At 37.6% G+C, this 14,338-nt stretch overlaps 1 protein-coding gene across 4 annotated transcripts in view; it reads right to left on the minus strand.

Moving 5' to 3' along the window:
- The window catches only part of bbs7 (Bardet-Biedl syndrome 7), a 56,324-nt gene that overhangs the window by 16,646 nt on the left and 25,340 nt on the right, over positions 1-14,338 (minus strand). For 3 of the 4 annotated variants that reach the window (XR_011353708.1, XM_069925160.1, XM_069925161.1), the window contains exons 8-15: positions 12,576-12,706; positions 10,236-10,320; positions 8,802-8,904; positions 5,476-5,668; positions 5,148-5,222; positions 4,735-4,800; positions 2,761-2,900; positions 790-954 (exon numbers count right to left, since the gene is read on the minus strand). Coding sequence is in view for 3 of the 4 variants with exons in the window: in XM_069925160.1 (XP_069781261.1) it covers positions 790-954; positions 2,761-2,900; positions 4,735-4,800; positions 5,148-5,222; positions 5,476-5,668; positions 8,802-8,904; positions 10,236-10,320; positions 12,576-12,706 (958 nt within the window). In the remaining variant the exon portion in view is untranslated. The remainder of the gene's footprint in view (positions 1-789; positions 955-2,760; positions 2,901-4,734; positions 4,801-5,147; positions 5,223-5,475; positions 5,669-8,801; positions 8,905-10,235; positions 10,321-12,575; positions 12,707-14,338) is intronic. The other variant, XM_069925163.1, reaches the window with a different exon arrangement.

Here is a 14,338-nt window from a genome sequence, read left to right on the forward strand (position 1 = left end):
ACAACTCTGGCATTTATATTTTTCTTTTAATGTAGCAAAATATCAAAGGCTCATTTAGAGGACTACTTTTTGATGAGACTGCCCATTAGCCATTAGCCATAGAAAGAGGTTTTAAGACAAGTAAACTAAAACTGTGTCAGAGGCAAATTTTAAGAAATACCTTAAAGAATAAATTATATGAAAGGAGAGGGAGAAACATTCAGAATCAAGGGCCTAAGTGATAAAATGCACAACTGCTGGAAGTGAAGTGAAAAATGTAGGAAATATACAAAATGTAGGGTTTTGGAAAGAGTGAAGCTGTAGTATTTAAACTAGGTGCAGTTTTGGTGTAGAGCAGCGGAGTTCAGGGTGAACTTAAGAAACATGGAAGAGAGAAGGCTGGCTGATGATGAGAGTTTAATGCAATTTAATGCAATTTACAGATGCACCAAAATTCTTACTTGCTGCAAGATACACCAAAAACAATACAGTAAACTAAATTTCCTCAATATATCATATAAGGAATAACAATAAAATATAAAAGACAGATAAATAAATTAAAAGATTTAAGAGAATTTTATGAGTTTAAAGATCGAGGAGGGGTAATGTAAGGACAATATTTATGGAGATCACTGTAAACATTTCTGGATTTTCCCCTGACCCACCCGTGTTTGACAAGTTAATATTGACCAAAGAGCAAATTAAGTCTCACATCACTGGCTAATAAATGATTAAGATTATTTAAATATATTAAAATAGTAATTAGATCAATAATTACACAATGACACAATTGACAGTCATTTGTCTCACCTGTAGATGCATTCCAACTGTGTATCCAGAAATGTATTCTGAAAGTAAAACGTAATGCTGTCACCCACTGGAACTTTATCCGGTACTTCAGGCAAGCAGAAGACAACCCAGGAATGAATTTCTGCAAAACTGAACTGTCCTGTGAGTGTCAGTGAATTTACTGGTCTGTGATAAAAGAGATGGGGAACAAAGGAGTAAATATTATTCAGTATCGTGTAGAATTACAATGATATTCACTCTAACTTTCATTTGTTGCCCCTTTTGTCTGAAGTTGGAAGAATATACTAAGATACAGTTCATTTCCCATTTTCAAGACTATTCAGTAACTGTTAGAAATGAACCTCATTTCACATTCTCCAACAAGAATCAAGTATCGCTGATCAGAAGCATTCCTATCCAAGCCAAGAACAATGAAGCTGATTATAACATTCCTAACACCCTAGATCATTATGGTCTGCACAGTGTGAAGTACAGTATTCATGTAACTGAGAGATTAGAATTAATATAGTGATACCAGTAATAGATGACAGTCTTCAGGCTTCTAATAAATCTAAACTTTAGATTATTAAGCAGCATACACCATTTCCTCATCTCCTATACCATTTCTTTAAAAAAATTTAAATAACCTGCGGTCCATACACTTTCCAGTCGTCACAAATTATTCTACTCACAAAACAATTTACCGGTATGTTTTGTTAAGTAAGAAAACAATGTACTTTTGTTTTACACCAAAGTAAAAGACAATTTAAATTAATTTACAACACTGTAATACCATTGCAAAAGAAAACCTATGAAATTCCATTGTATAATTTACTAAGAGAGCACTGTATGTAGAATGTAAACCTGACTTCTATTCACACAGTGGAAATACACATTCAAGCTGCCAGGATCTCTTTTTTTCTTTGGCTTGGCTTCGCGGACGAAGATTTATGGAGGGGGTAAAAAGTCCACGTCAGCTGCAGGCTCGTTTGTGGCTGACAAGTCCGATGCGGGACAGGTAGACACGATTGCAGCGGTTGCAAGGGAAAATTGGTTGGTTGGGGTTGGGTGTTGGGTTTTTCCTCCTTTGCCTTTTGTCAGTGAGGTGGGCTCTGCGGTCTTCTTCAAAGGAGGTTGCTGCCCGCCAAACTGTGAGGCGCCAAGATGCACGGTTTGAGGCGTTATCAGCCCACTGGCGGTGGTCAATGTGGCAGGCACCAAGAGATTTCTTTAGGCAGTCCTTGTACCTTTTCTTTGGTGCACCTCTGTCACGGTGGCCAGTGGAGAGCTCGCCATATAACAGGATCTTGGGAAGGCGATGGTCCTCCATTCTGGAGACGTGACCCATCCAGCGCAGCTGGATCTTCAGCAGCGTGGACTCGATGCTGTCGACCTCTGCCATCTCGAGTAAAGACATGCTTAATCACGTGTTAAAGGGCTGTTCTTATCAAAGCTAATGTTGAGGTTCTTCTTTGAAGACAACCATGGAATCCTTTCAATGGTTCTGATTTCACAGGTTAAAGCCTCTTATCATCCATTGATGAAGAATTCACACCAACACTCACATCCTCCTCCCCTCAATTAGGTCTGAAAAATCTCCATTACTTGAAAGAATAGTTCACTTTGAGAGCAGTTGCTTTAAGAGCTTCCACCATAGCGAGCAATTGGATAATTGAGTTAATGCCTCTTGCTCAACTATTCAAATTATGTATGGTTATTTGTTTAATTAAAAAATCCTTTCAGATCATGCATATAATAACATCTCATGGCCCTGAAATAAATTAGAATACATTGCCACTTTAGCATGCATTCCCATCAAAAGGCTAGTTTTTAACAACTTCACAGCCACTGTCAGCATTTAAAGCAGCTTCTGGCCAAGCACTTGAATCACATTAGCATGGTGCCCACTGGTCGATCTGGATGTGTTGCATCAAATAGCGGTATGACATCCTATATTACTCTATGACTTTATGATTTCTTCTTTACATCTACCTGTTATGGTCAATAACATGTGTCCTCTGATGAAGTGATAGTGGTTTGATCTGATACTGATGGACATGGCATGATTTAGGCTGGAGACGTGGTGTAATGTAGGCTTGCAATGTTCCATGCTGTCCTTCAATTGAACGAATCTGTGGAAAGAAAGGGATGTTAATATTCCAGAAAGGCAGTTTACTTTGTATACTTCTGCCTTTAAAATAACAAATTTGAAACTGGTACACAGTGGTACATTAAATTAATCCTCCAATTCTTTTGTACTATTTTAGGGCTTGGGAGAAAATCATAGAATATAGATTTTGTTACTTCAGTACAAATCTACCTCTTAATGGCTTATCATAAATTAATGCAAATAGAAGTTACAGGGAACTGGTAGCAGGCTACTGTATGGTGATTCCTAAACTTGAAATGATACCTGAACCTCAAATGTTAGGTGACAGAAATATCTATTTCAATACTCTTGGAAAGATTTCAGTCTATGAGAAGTTCTCACATAATTTTTGTGACTCATTAAGAAGACCAAAGAGAAGTTTCATCTATGTACTGCCTTTCAGAATCTCAGGATATATTAAAATATTTACAAACAAGTGCAATTGTTTTGCAGCAATGCATGATGTACAGAAAGCAGCAACAAACAGCAAAACTGCGATAATCATTTTGGTTGAGGAATAAATATTGGCCAAACCACCCATGTGAACTACCTTGCTATTCTTTGATCCATTGTGGGAATGAAAAAAATTCATTTGAAACAACATTAGCCCAATTCAAGTTGGATTCTGTCTTTCAACCAGAGATAACGCTTCTGGTCCCGTTGGTCCCCACTTACCAGAACTGGATGCAGAGGGCAGGACAAACAGATTCCCTCAATAATTTATGAAGCATCACGAGGCCTCAGTGATTATGTAGATATTAAGTAATATTCCATGGGCCCTGCCCCAAAATAGTCTGAAAGCCTTGACAGTAGTCTTGCTTCAACTGTACATGTTTTGGGTTAAATCTGGAATATTTTAAAATATTTTTAAAAATATATTTACAGCAATGATAGAAGCCGATTCTGGCCATTTAAACCCATGCTGCCTAATTACATTCAAACTAACCTAAAACCTTGTACATTTTGGAGGGTGGGAGGAAACCAGATAACCTGGGGAAAACCTACGTGGATATGGGGAGAATGTACAAACTCCTTACAGATAGCACCAAATTTGAACCCAGGTCACTAGAGCTGAAATAGGATTGTGCTAACTGTGCTACCCTGCACTGGTCTTGTATGGATATAATGCATAAGAGGCAGCTAAGAGATGCTTTGAATATGGAGTTGCCTTACAATTAGGCCTTATTTTCTCAACCTTAAAAAAAAACCCTGCCATCAAGTTGATTCCTGGGATGATGAAGAGCTTATCTTATTGAAACATATTGACTCTCAGGGGATGTGTTGACAGAGTGAAATCAAAAACTAGTAATAAGGATTCAGAATAAATTGTCACTCATTTAAGTTTACAAATTTAGGGGAGTGGGGGAATTGGTTCTCTCAGAAGGTCCCTATCCCAGTCATTGAATACATTCAAGGCTGAATCAGATTTTTGAGAATTTATGGAATATGGGGTACAGGCAGGAAAATAGAACCAAGATCAGAATGCACTTTTCTTATTGAATGTGAAAGAGGATCCAGGGGCTTTATGACCTTCTGATTCATTTTTTTTGCATTTTGAAATAGAATCCATTTATGATTTAATATTTTTTTGACTCTAATAAAACTGAATCAAGTAAATGCTGAATGTTCGAGTAAAAGTAATTTTCATCAGCCCTTGAAAACGAGTGAGACATACAAAACTTTGTGATGGATACAAGATGAAATGGAGTAAACTGTTAACAGATTAAGCAGATTTTCATAACATTAGAAAAAGAATATAGACTTGGCTCTTGATTATGGAATAGCCTTTTTAAAAAAAAATTATGAATTCATCATACCTTTAGTTCCAACCTGGTGGTATTTGCTTGGCATCGATAAGTAGCCAGAAGAAAATTACCATTCTGCTGAGAAAAAAGTAAAAACAAGTTAGCTTGCAAATACCAAGCCATCCATTTAAGTGCCAAAGTATTTCATATAGTCTACTAATTTTTAAATATTTTATTTTTGCACTGTGTTAATCACTCATTCACATTCCCTATAAATATTTTGTGTACTTGTGCATTTTTATTCAATATTGTTACCCCTAATGTTATCTAATGCCTACTATTAAGCTCCGGAGGTAGAGTGGGTGAGCAAACTTAAATTCCTAGGAGTGATTAACTTGGAGGTCTTTTCCTTGATCCAACACACTAATGTCATCCTGAAGAAAGCACACCATGTTATTAAAAGAAAATCAACAAATCTTACATACCTCCGGATCACACCCACTGAAGCTGACCACAGCTGAATTTTTATCCACATCCAGTAGATCAATTGGGACATCACTCTGTGCAGAGACAAATAGAGAAAAAAAATGTTAAGCTGAAAAAAATAAGTTTAGCTTTACATTTAAATAAATAAACCATCAAAATTATTCATCAGGTTCAGGGAATATGGATCATGTTGAGGCAGATAGGATAGTTTATTTTGACATTGTGTGTTGCACAGACATTGTGGGCCAATTGACCTGTTCCTATGCTACATCGTTCAATGTTCTAATTTTTTATGCAATATAAAATGATATTCACACCTGCACTGACCTGGAGAAGCACATTGTCAATAGCTGTCTGCACTTCGAGAGTGAGGCTATAGCTTGCATCATCACAGTTTAGAGTAAACTTATCATTCACATTAAACACAGGCATTGTTGTAACTGCACCCCTTGAATGTGATGATTGGTGGTATTTCTCACGTTCTTGAAGCACTTTCAATTGCAACTGGTCCAACTCCACCCTAATAAAGAAGAGAATCCTACAGTAAGCTCCATGTCCCAATATAAGAAAGAGGATATTTAGTAATAAGCACTTTTTCTGAAAGTTATAGAAAAACCTATTATCTGATCAAATTTGCACATGACCCAGATGACTAACTACCATCAGTCTCGAAAAGAAATCGGAATGTGAGAAAACAATGGCACAGAGTCAACAAAGCAAATAAAGGGGCAGCTATTAACTATATAAATAAGCAGTGAAGCACAACTCTTATCTGCCTCCAAATACAAGGAAGAACAAAATGCCATATTGTCAAGTATGGGTTTGTTGAGTCTACAGTGATCCTAATTATTATTTGAATGCACATCTCAGGAATGCTGAAGAACTTCCAGAGCTCAATCAGCAAATTAGAACTTCAACATAAAAAAGTCAGAAAATTACCAGAATGAGAAATGTCAGCCACATTAATGAACTTACAATAGATTTTTTTTAACCTGTGGTACATAAGCCACTGGTGATTGGTCAGAGTATTATAGGTGGTCAGAGGCAATGCAGTGAAGACAAATATTACTGATAAAATAAAGTCCTGTATAAAACAAGGTAGCAAATTTGACAACAAAAAAAACCTCAAAAATACTCATAAAGAACATTTCCAATCACAACAAAATTCATGTTGGTGGTGTGGGAAGGGGCTCAAACTCACCAGCCCCCACCCCAATACCTGCAATGATTTATTATAAGTCGTCCGTTGTTAAGACTATTTAGGGTCTGTGGAAACCTGAAAACCATGGTCTTTCACTATTCTTGGAGGAAGGAGTCAAAGGATAGTAGAGGAGGGTTGCTTTTTGATTGGAGGTCTAGACTAGTGGTCAGAGCTGCTGTTATGGTAGTGCTACTGCTAATGCAGACCTGGGGAGAATGTGGAGTGGAGGCACAGTGCTCATCCGTGGGGTCTTACTGCTGACGGCTCCATATATGCTTTAAAATTGCCTGATAAAAGAGCCAACAGTATTTTATTTAAAATCATGCGACCGTGGCGTCTGGACCCAAGATGGCAGCTCCTGTGTTCAGTAGCAGATTCTGGGGGGAGCAGGGCACCAGTAACAGGAGGAATCCTCCTGCCATTAAGCAGAGAAGATGACCCTAAGAATGGTGACCATGGTGGCGTTTCAGTGAGGTTCTGTGGCTGAAGGACACAGACAGTCAGCGAGCTGGTGGCGACATGAGGTCAAAAGACTCACACAGGCTGCTGGAGACTGGCTCATGAGAACCAAGTATTGGAATTGGGATTTGAGAGGATGATGAGGAAGGCTTCCTCATCTTGTTGGAGGTTTGGATCTGGGCTCAGATTACTGATGGTTTGAACTGAACAGGAGTATGTGCGGCTGCAGAGACTATAGGAGTGCTGGAGGCAAATCCATGGACACAGTGACTCTGGAGTAGGGAGTGCTAATGCAAATGGAAAATCTTTGATTGCCTTCTGTAATGAGTCTCTGATTGAGTTTGTTGTTGAGGAGTCTGCTGGAGGAGGGGTAGCAACTGTTCCTGAACCTGGTGATGCGAGTCTTGTGGCACCCATATCTCTTTCGTGATGGCAGTAGCGTGGATCCTTGATGATTGCTGCTGGACTCCGACGGCAGCTTTTCATGTAGATTTTCTCAATGGTGGGGAGAGTTTTGTCTGCGATGTACTGGGTTGTGTCCATTACCTTTTGCAGGGCTTTCTGCTCAGAGGTATGTGATGCAGCTGTTCACTCTACATCTGAAGTAGTTTGCCAAGGTTTCCAATGTCACGCCAAACCTTCGCAAACTCCTGAGGAAGCAGAGGCGCTGATGTGCTTTCTTCATGACGTTAGTCTGTTGGGTCCAGGAAAGGTCCTCTGAGATAGTGACTCCCAAGAATTTAAATTTGCTCATATACTCTACCTCTGATCTCCCAATGATCGTACACCTCTGGTTTTCCCTTTCTAAAATCCAAAATCAGCCATATGCTACATGATTAGTAAGGGATTGCTTAAGGTGGTATTTGAGTGGAAAGAAAATGTTTGAAAACTGCTGTTTTATACCTCATTATGCATCATGATTTAATAACTCAAAGGGAATGGGCCAAGGATAATTTTTCTCAAGCAAAATATTTCAGTAACAATTGGGTTTAGAGCAGTGGTTCTCCACCTTCCCTCCCCACTCATATACCACCTTACACAATCCCTTACTAATCACAGAGTACTTATGGCAAAGGGATTGCTTAAGGTGGAATGTGAGTTTAGGGGGACAGTTTGAAAACCACTGATTGATAAGGATATGGGCCAAATGTAGGCAAATCGGACCAGCCCAGAATGCCAACGGATAGGAAAATCATTTGTCAAATGGCCTGTTTCAATCAATATGGCTTTTTGATGCTTGAAAAGACAGTGCAAAATGTTCTTAAAAACTGGGGCAATGCAGATGAAACAATGATTAGACATACAACTGGAAGAGTAGTGTGGCGAATGCCAATTGAGACATAATGAAAATCAAGCTGAATAGAGAAGGCAAATAAAATATTTAATCAAGGTTAATGAAGTCTTTAAGGTCTCATAGTGGATAAGAAGGCAGAGGAGTATGAGGTTTCCATTCTGATGGCTCCCTATTGAATTTTGATGGCTCCCTACTGAATTTTGATGGCTATTAGGGAAAATATCATACTGTGCAACCAGGTTTACCTTGGGCAAATAACCTGCTAGATGCCTGAGAGTTGTGAGCACCTATGGGACTGTAGGCTATCAAAAACCGTCCCAGAAGTGAAAAAATGGCAAAATATGTTGTAGAAAAGAGCAATATAGAATTTAAATATCCTGTCACAAATAAACTGAATTAAGAAATACAAAGATTAACATTAGCATATGAGGTGTTTTTGCTGAAACAGATGCAAATAGGAAAATCAGTTATTGAATGCAATGAAATACCTATTTTTTCTGCTTTTCTATTTATTCATAACTATTCAAATAGTGCTCCTGTCTAATATGTCTCTATATTAAGAATAATACTGCACAATAAGAAATTTTAGAATGTTGTTTTATGCATGTGGATTTAATTACAACATACTATTTTAATTTAAAACATTCTTCAAACTTCAAAAAAAAAAGGTCAAATATAAAAGTGTCTATTATTTCAGACCTCAGATTCATGATTTTATTCTGCATCTCTTGGTTTACTTTCAAATCATCACATGGCCCTGGCTCTCTTTGCACTGGCTCTGTAGTTAGAGCCATCACCCAGCCTATGAAGGAAATAATATAAATAGGCATGTAATATCAAAGGAAAATGTAAGCAATTCCTTAATGTAAACATTTCTATTTTTTACACAATAGTATGAAGAAAAGTTAAGCTTGCTTTCTTTCATCACTAAATAGCACAAGAATAATCTTGAGTTTCAGTTTAAAATATAATTAGTTGTGGTAAATATATATAGCAGCTAGCTCATGTAGTCCATAGTTCATTATATCCATTTTAAAATGTCATGTTCCAGAGGTGATTTAGTCAGGTATTAATCTTCTGCCAATTTATCAATGAAACACATATTGATGCACAAAACTAATAAAAATGGAATTGTCTAGCAGCTAACATGTAATAACCCAGAATGAATTCTTATACAGTATAGTCCAGATGCACAAATATAGAGCACAAATATACAATCCCATAAAAACTTACAAGGCATCTACCAAGCTAACCTGTGGCATGCCTCCTCTTTTCCCACTAGCTTCTCCTAAGGTCACTTCACTAGTCCATACGCCCACCTCCTGCTCTCTGAATTTTATTCTATTAGATTACTGAGCATCTTTCTTTCCTTCTTACCCCACAAGCTCACTGACATTATGCATATTTCAACTGCCATAGTACAGGTAATTGATCCCTCCCTTTCAAATCTGATTCTTCTCCTTTAAAATCCATCCTCAATTCTTCTCCACTCTGCCTGGCAACTTTAGTAAGTGCACTGTCACTTGACAATTACATAGCCATCTTTCCTTAAGTTCCATGCTTGAACATCTCCAATCACACCTCTTCCTGCAAAGGCAATGAAACAGTTCTTATCAAAATGTCCTCGATGACATCGTGTACAATTTCTCCTCATCCTTCATGAATGTCTAGAGCCTGTGATAAGATTGACACCATTCTAATCTTTAAAATTTCCTGTCTCCTGTAGACTGAAGCTGCAATGGATGGACCCCATTTCATTGAAAGGTAGAATCATGAAATGGAATCAGCCAAGAGAAATGTTCACAAAAATCGATGAGGGGCCAAACTTTAAAATGCTGAGGAAAGGCTAGAAATATACTGCTTCTTAGCAACTAATCAACAAAAGATAGATTATTTTTCATCTACAGACAATAGATGCCAATTGTATTTATTGAAATAGTGAGACTAGTACAACTCGAGATAAACTTCTTCAATATGCAAATCTTTATATAACATATGATCTATAATATCATAGGACTTCAAACATTAGATTTGGCTATTTAGCTATTTAAGGTTACATACATTTGATTTTGTTTCATGAAAGAAATTAATCAGATCTGAAAAGAACAAAAATTAAATGATCTATTTACACACCTGTGTACGTGGCTGTCAAAACTTCATCATATCCCTCTTTTCCAACACATCCTCCTTGAATAGAAGTGATACTTTCAGACAAAGCCTAGAAAGTGCAACAGTACACACACCTCATTTTTAAACACTCCACAAGCATCTGAATATGCAGTTCATAATGATAACGCAAATTTCCTTTTACATATGATGAAGTAATTATGCAATTTTTTTTCATGGAAAGGGATATTAAGCAGCCCGCCTCATCCTTACACTGGATAGCACAGCAGTTATTGCTGATTCTGCAGAACTCCAATTCCAGAGACCCAGATTTCATCATAGCTTAGGTTGCCATCTGTGCCAAATATGGACATTCTCTGTATGCTCATAAACTTCCTGTGGTGGCTCCAGTTTCTTCCCACACCCCAAAATATGCTTGAAGCTTAATAGGCTACTATAAAATTTACTCTAGAATAAGAAGATGGCAGGGTAGGAGCTAGAAATAACTTCCTTTAACTTCTGATCATCTGTCCGTCCCCCACCCCCCACCAAATAGCTGGGAATATCAAAGTATATCATAATAAATACAGTAGCCATAGCATACCAGTGGTGGAAAGCCAGTGGTAGGTGGAGCAATGCAAGTAAAATATATTTAACAAAAAATATTCACAACACAGTAGAAGTCCATTCTGGCCATTTAAACCCATGCCACCCAATGAAACTATAAACCAATGGTTCTCAACCTTTTTCTTTCCACTCACATACCACTTTAAGTAATCCCTATGCCATCAGTGCTCTGTGATTAATAAGGGATTGCTTAAGGTGGTATGTGAGTGGGAAGGGTAGGTTGAGAATCAGTGCTCTAGACTCAATTGTTACTGCAATATGTTGCTTGAGAAAAATTGTCTTTGGCCCATTTTCTTTGGAGTTATGAAACCGTGCACATAGCACGGTGGGATGATTAAAACAGTGGTTTTCATACATTTTCTTTCCATCCACATACCACCTTAAGCAATCCCTTACTCTAATCATAGAGCACTTATGGCATAGGGAATACTTAAAGTAGTATGTGAGTGGAAAGAAAAAGGTTGAGAACCACTGCTATAAACCCATACACTTTGGAAGGTGGAGCACCTGGGGAAAACCCACACAGGTCACAGGGAGAATGTACAAACACCTTACAAACAATGCCAGATTCGATCCTGGGTCACTGGCACTCTAACAACATCATGCTGAGTGCTATTGGGATGCTGTTGGGACTATCCCATGCTGTTGGGACTTTTTCCAAACTGGTATTGAATTTCTTCATTATTCTTGAAGCAGCCATTGACAAACAATTAATATTTCTCATACTCCTGAACTGTCGGTGGTGAAAAGGCTTTTACAGAACAACTAATAATGTGTGGCCAATGCTTTCTTAAAATAGTCCCACATTATAGATAGTAAATTTCACATGGGAGGGGAGAGAAAAATAATATTCTTTAGAGCATTAATGACTAAGATGAAATCTAATTAAAGTTTATCTGATTGTTTTCTTACAGATATATTATGTAAGTTATAGCTCAATATTAGTTCTATTACCTTCATACCAGCTGTGTGTGTCTATCTTAATCTGAAATATCTCTCTCTGGAGCACAATTTCAACAAGCTGCATGAGCTCAAGGCCAGTGCAGGCATTAAATCCACAGATATTGACAGAGACCATAAACTCACTGTTAAACTGTGAACAGCTCAATAGGTTTTGAAAGTCAAAGGATAGGAAGATATGGTTTCTTTAAACTCACTGTGGCTCTGTTTCGTGTGCTCCTTTTAAACTACTGGGTTTACTAGGAAATTTATTGTCCCACTGTGTGTATCTAAAAAAAGCGAATTTGGTGATTTTGGATATTAATTGCAGAAATATTCAAACTTTGGCTGAAAAATTTGTCAATCCAGCAACATCGAAGTCCCAAGAGTCGTGGGTTATCAGATTATCCTTGTAGATTGCCTAATGATACTTAAATAATGAAATTAGCATGAAGGGTAAAGAATAATATCTGTAGCACAAAGGGGGAAAGAGAAAATCAATGAAATAATTATCAACAGGCATTTAATGAATGAAATATGCTGACCATGCCCAAGTGTACAATATCAAGATGGCAGATATTGTACCACACAGATTACCAAATGATATCAAAAGACTTGAAATTATAGTAAAGCCAAATAATAAAAACATTTGCAACACAAAGGAAAAAGGGAAAGACAAAAACAATAATAGCCAACACTACTAGAGGAAGATGATTACAATTTAAAACATAGATTTATATGCATAAATTTAATCCATTAACTATTGGAGCACTAAAATCTTCATTCATGAATTGGACTTACATGTTTGTATCGAAGGACAGGCTCATTATTGTTATCAAATCCATAGATTTCTACCATTCCATCATCACGACCAACAAGCAGTTCTTTGACGCCATCTCCCAGAACATCATAGGAGTCAACACACAGAACACCTACAGCCATCCAAAAAAATATTCTTTATCTCTTCAGTTTCAACTTTGTTTGGAAATTTTCAATTATTCCAAAACTGCCTTCCCCAATTCTGTTCCCAGTATCACATTATTTGGATTTGAAAATACATTATAGTTACTTCATGAAGCAGGTCAATATTTAGAAAGTGGGAACAGTGCCTTTTCACCACCAGGATGAAAGCAGTTTAGGAAGGTGCATCACTATCTACTCCACACATTGGCCAACAAGGAGAGGCAACAAATACCTTATATATTTGCATAATAGTTGAGTTATGGGGACCAATTTTTGTTTCAAATTTGGGGTGGGGGGGGCGTCGACTTTTACACGGATACTACTTTTGAGGAACTGAAATTCACACATGAATCCATTGTCAGTAGCAGAAATCCCAATGATCTTGTAATGAATAAATAACTAAAACACAATGAATTAAAGTAATAATATGGAGACTGTGTATTGAAATTACCATAATACTCTGCTGCAACCATATTGTAGCTGCTCACATCACAAAAACTTTAACCACAATTTCATATACGGGAATATAGTAACATTTTCTTTACTGCATTTTTGTTTTTAATGCATTCAATGCATCTTAAGCCAAAAATTTTCAAAATAAATAATGACAATAGAAACAAAAATAATTACCAGTCATAAGTTTTTATTCATGGTATGCATGCAAAAAAAAATGCAGTAAACATTTACCATTATAAGGCTTTCAGGCGCAAATGTTAATTCAATATCTTCAGCACGGACCCGCTTCATCATCCATGCTCTTCGTAGTCTGAGGCAGTACATCTGCATCTTCTTCGTCATCCTAGTTAGCCCATAGATAATTGTCTTCTGTATGATCCAATTCAAAATTCCACATTTCTTGAACGATTTGACAATAATGTCACTTTTCATTTCCTTCTATGAATCAATGATTCATTCACAGATCTGACACAGTGATGGAGCCCATGTACATTTTTTCTCCTTCACACATCAGTTGCTCCCTTTCATTCCGCCTCATGAACGTGTGCTCCATCCAGCATGTGTCGTAAATTCCAAAATTCCTTCCTAACCTTGCTTCCTTTCGTGCATAGATTCAAATGACACCACGAGTAACACATTTTCCATCTTGACAATTTTCAATCACCCACTGTAGAGTTGATTGTGGAGGGTCATGTGGCCTCTCTGTCTGGAATCTGTCAGGTAGGTTCTTGAAGATTTCTACTGCTTTCTGTTGGCAGCATTGTATGTACATTTTCTCGATGATGGGAAGAGGTTTGCCTGTGTTGGGAAGTTTTTTTTTGCTACTGCAAAACACTGAATTTCATGACTTGTTCATTACAATAAATTCTGATTCTGAAGTCCTGGGCTGTGCCCACTACGTTTTGGAGGGCATTATGCTCAGAGGTATTAATGTCTCCATACCAGAACATTTTGCAGCTGGTCAACACACTTTCCACCACATATCTGTAAGTTTGACAGGGTTTCCAATGTCATACCAACTCTCCGCAAACTCCTGAGGAAGTAGGGGCGCTTTCTTCATGATACCATTAGTGTGTTGGGTCCAGGAAAGATCCTCCGAAATAGAAGCTCTCAAGAACTTAAATTTTCTCATCCTCTCCACCTCT

The sequence above is a fragment of the Narcine bancroftii genome, chromosome 3 (assembly GCF_036971445.1).
Source record: "Narcine bancroftii isolate sNarBan1 chromosome 3, sNarBan1.hap1, whole genome shotgun sequence".
Lineage (NCBI taxonomy): Eukaryota > Metazoa > Chordata > Chondrichthyes > Torpediniformes > Narcinidae > Narcine > Narcine bancroftii.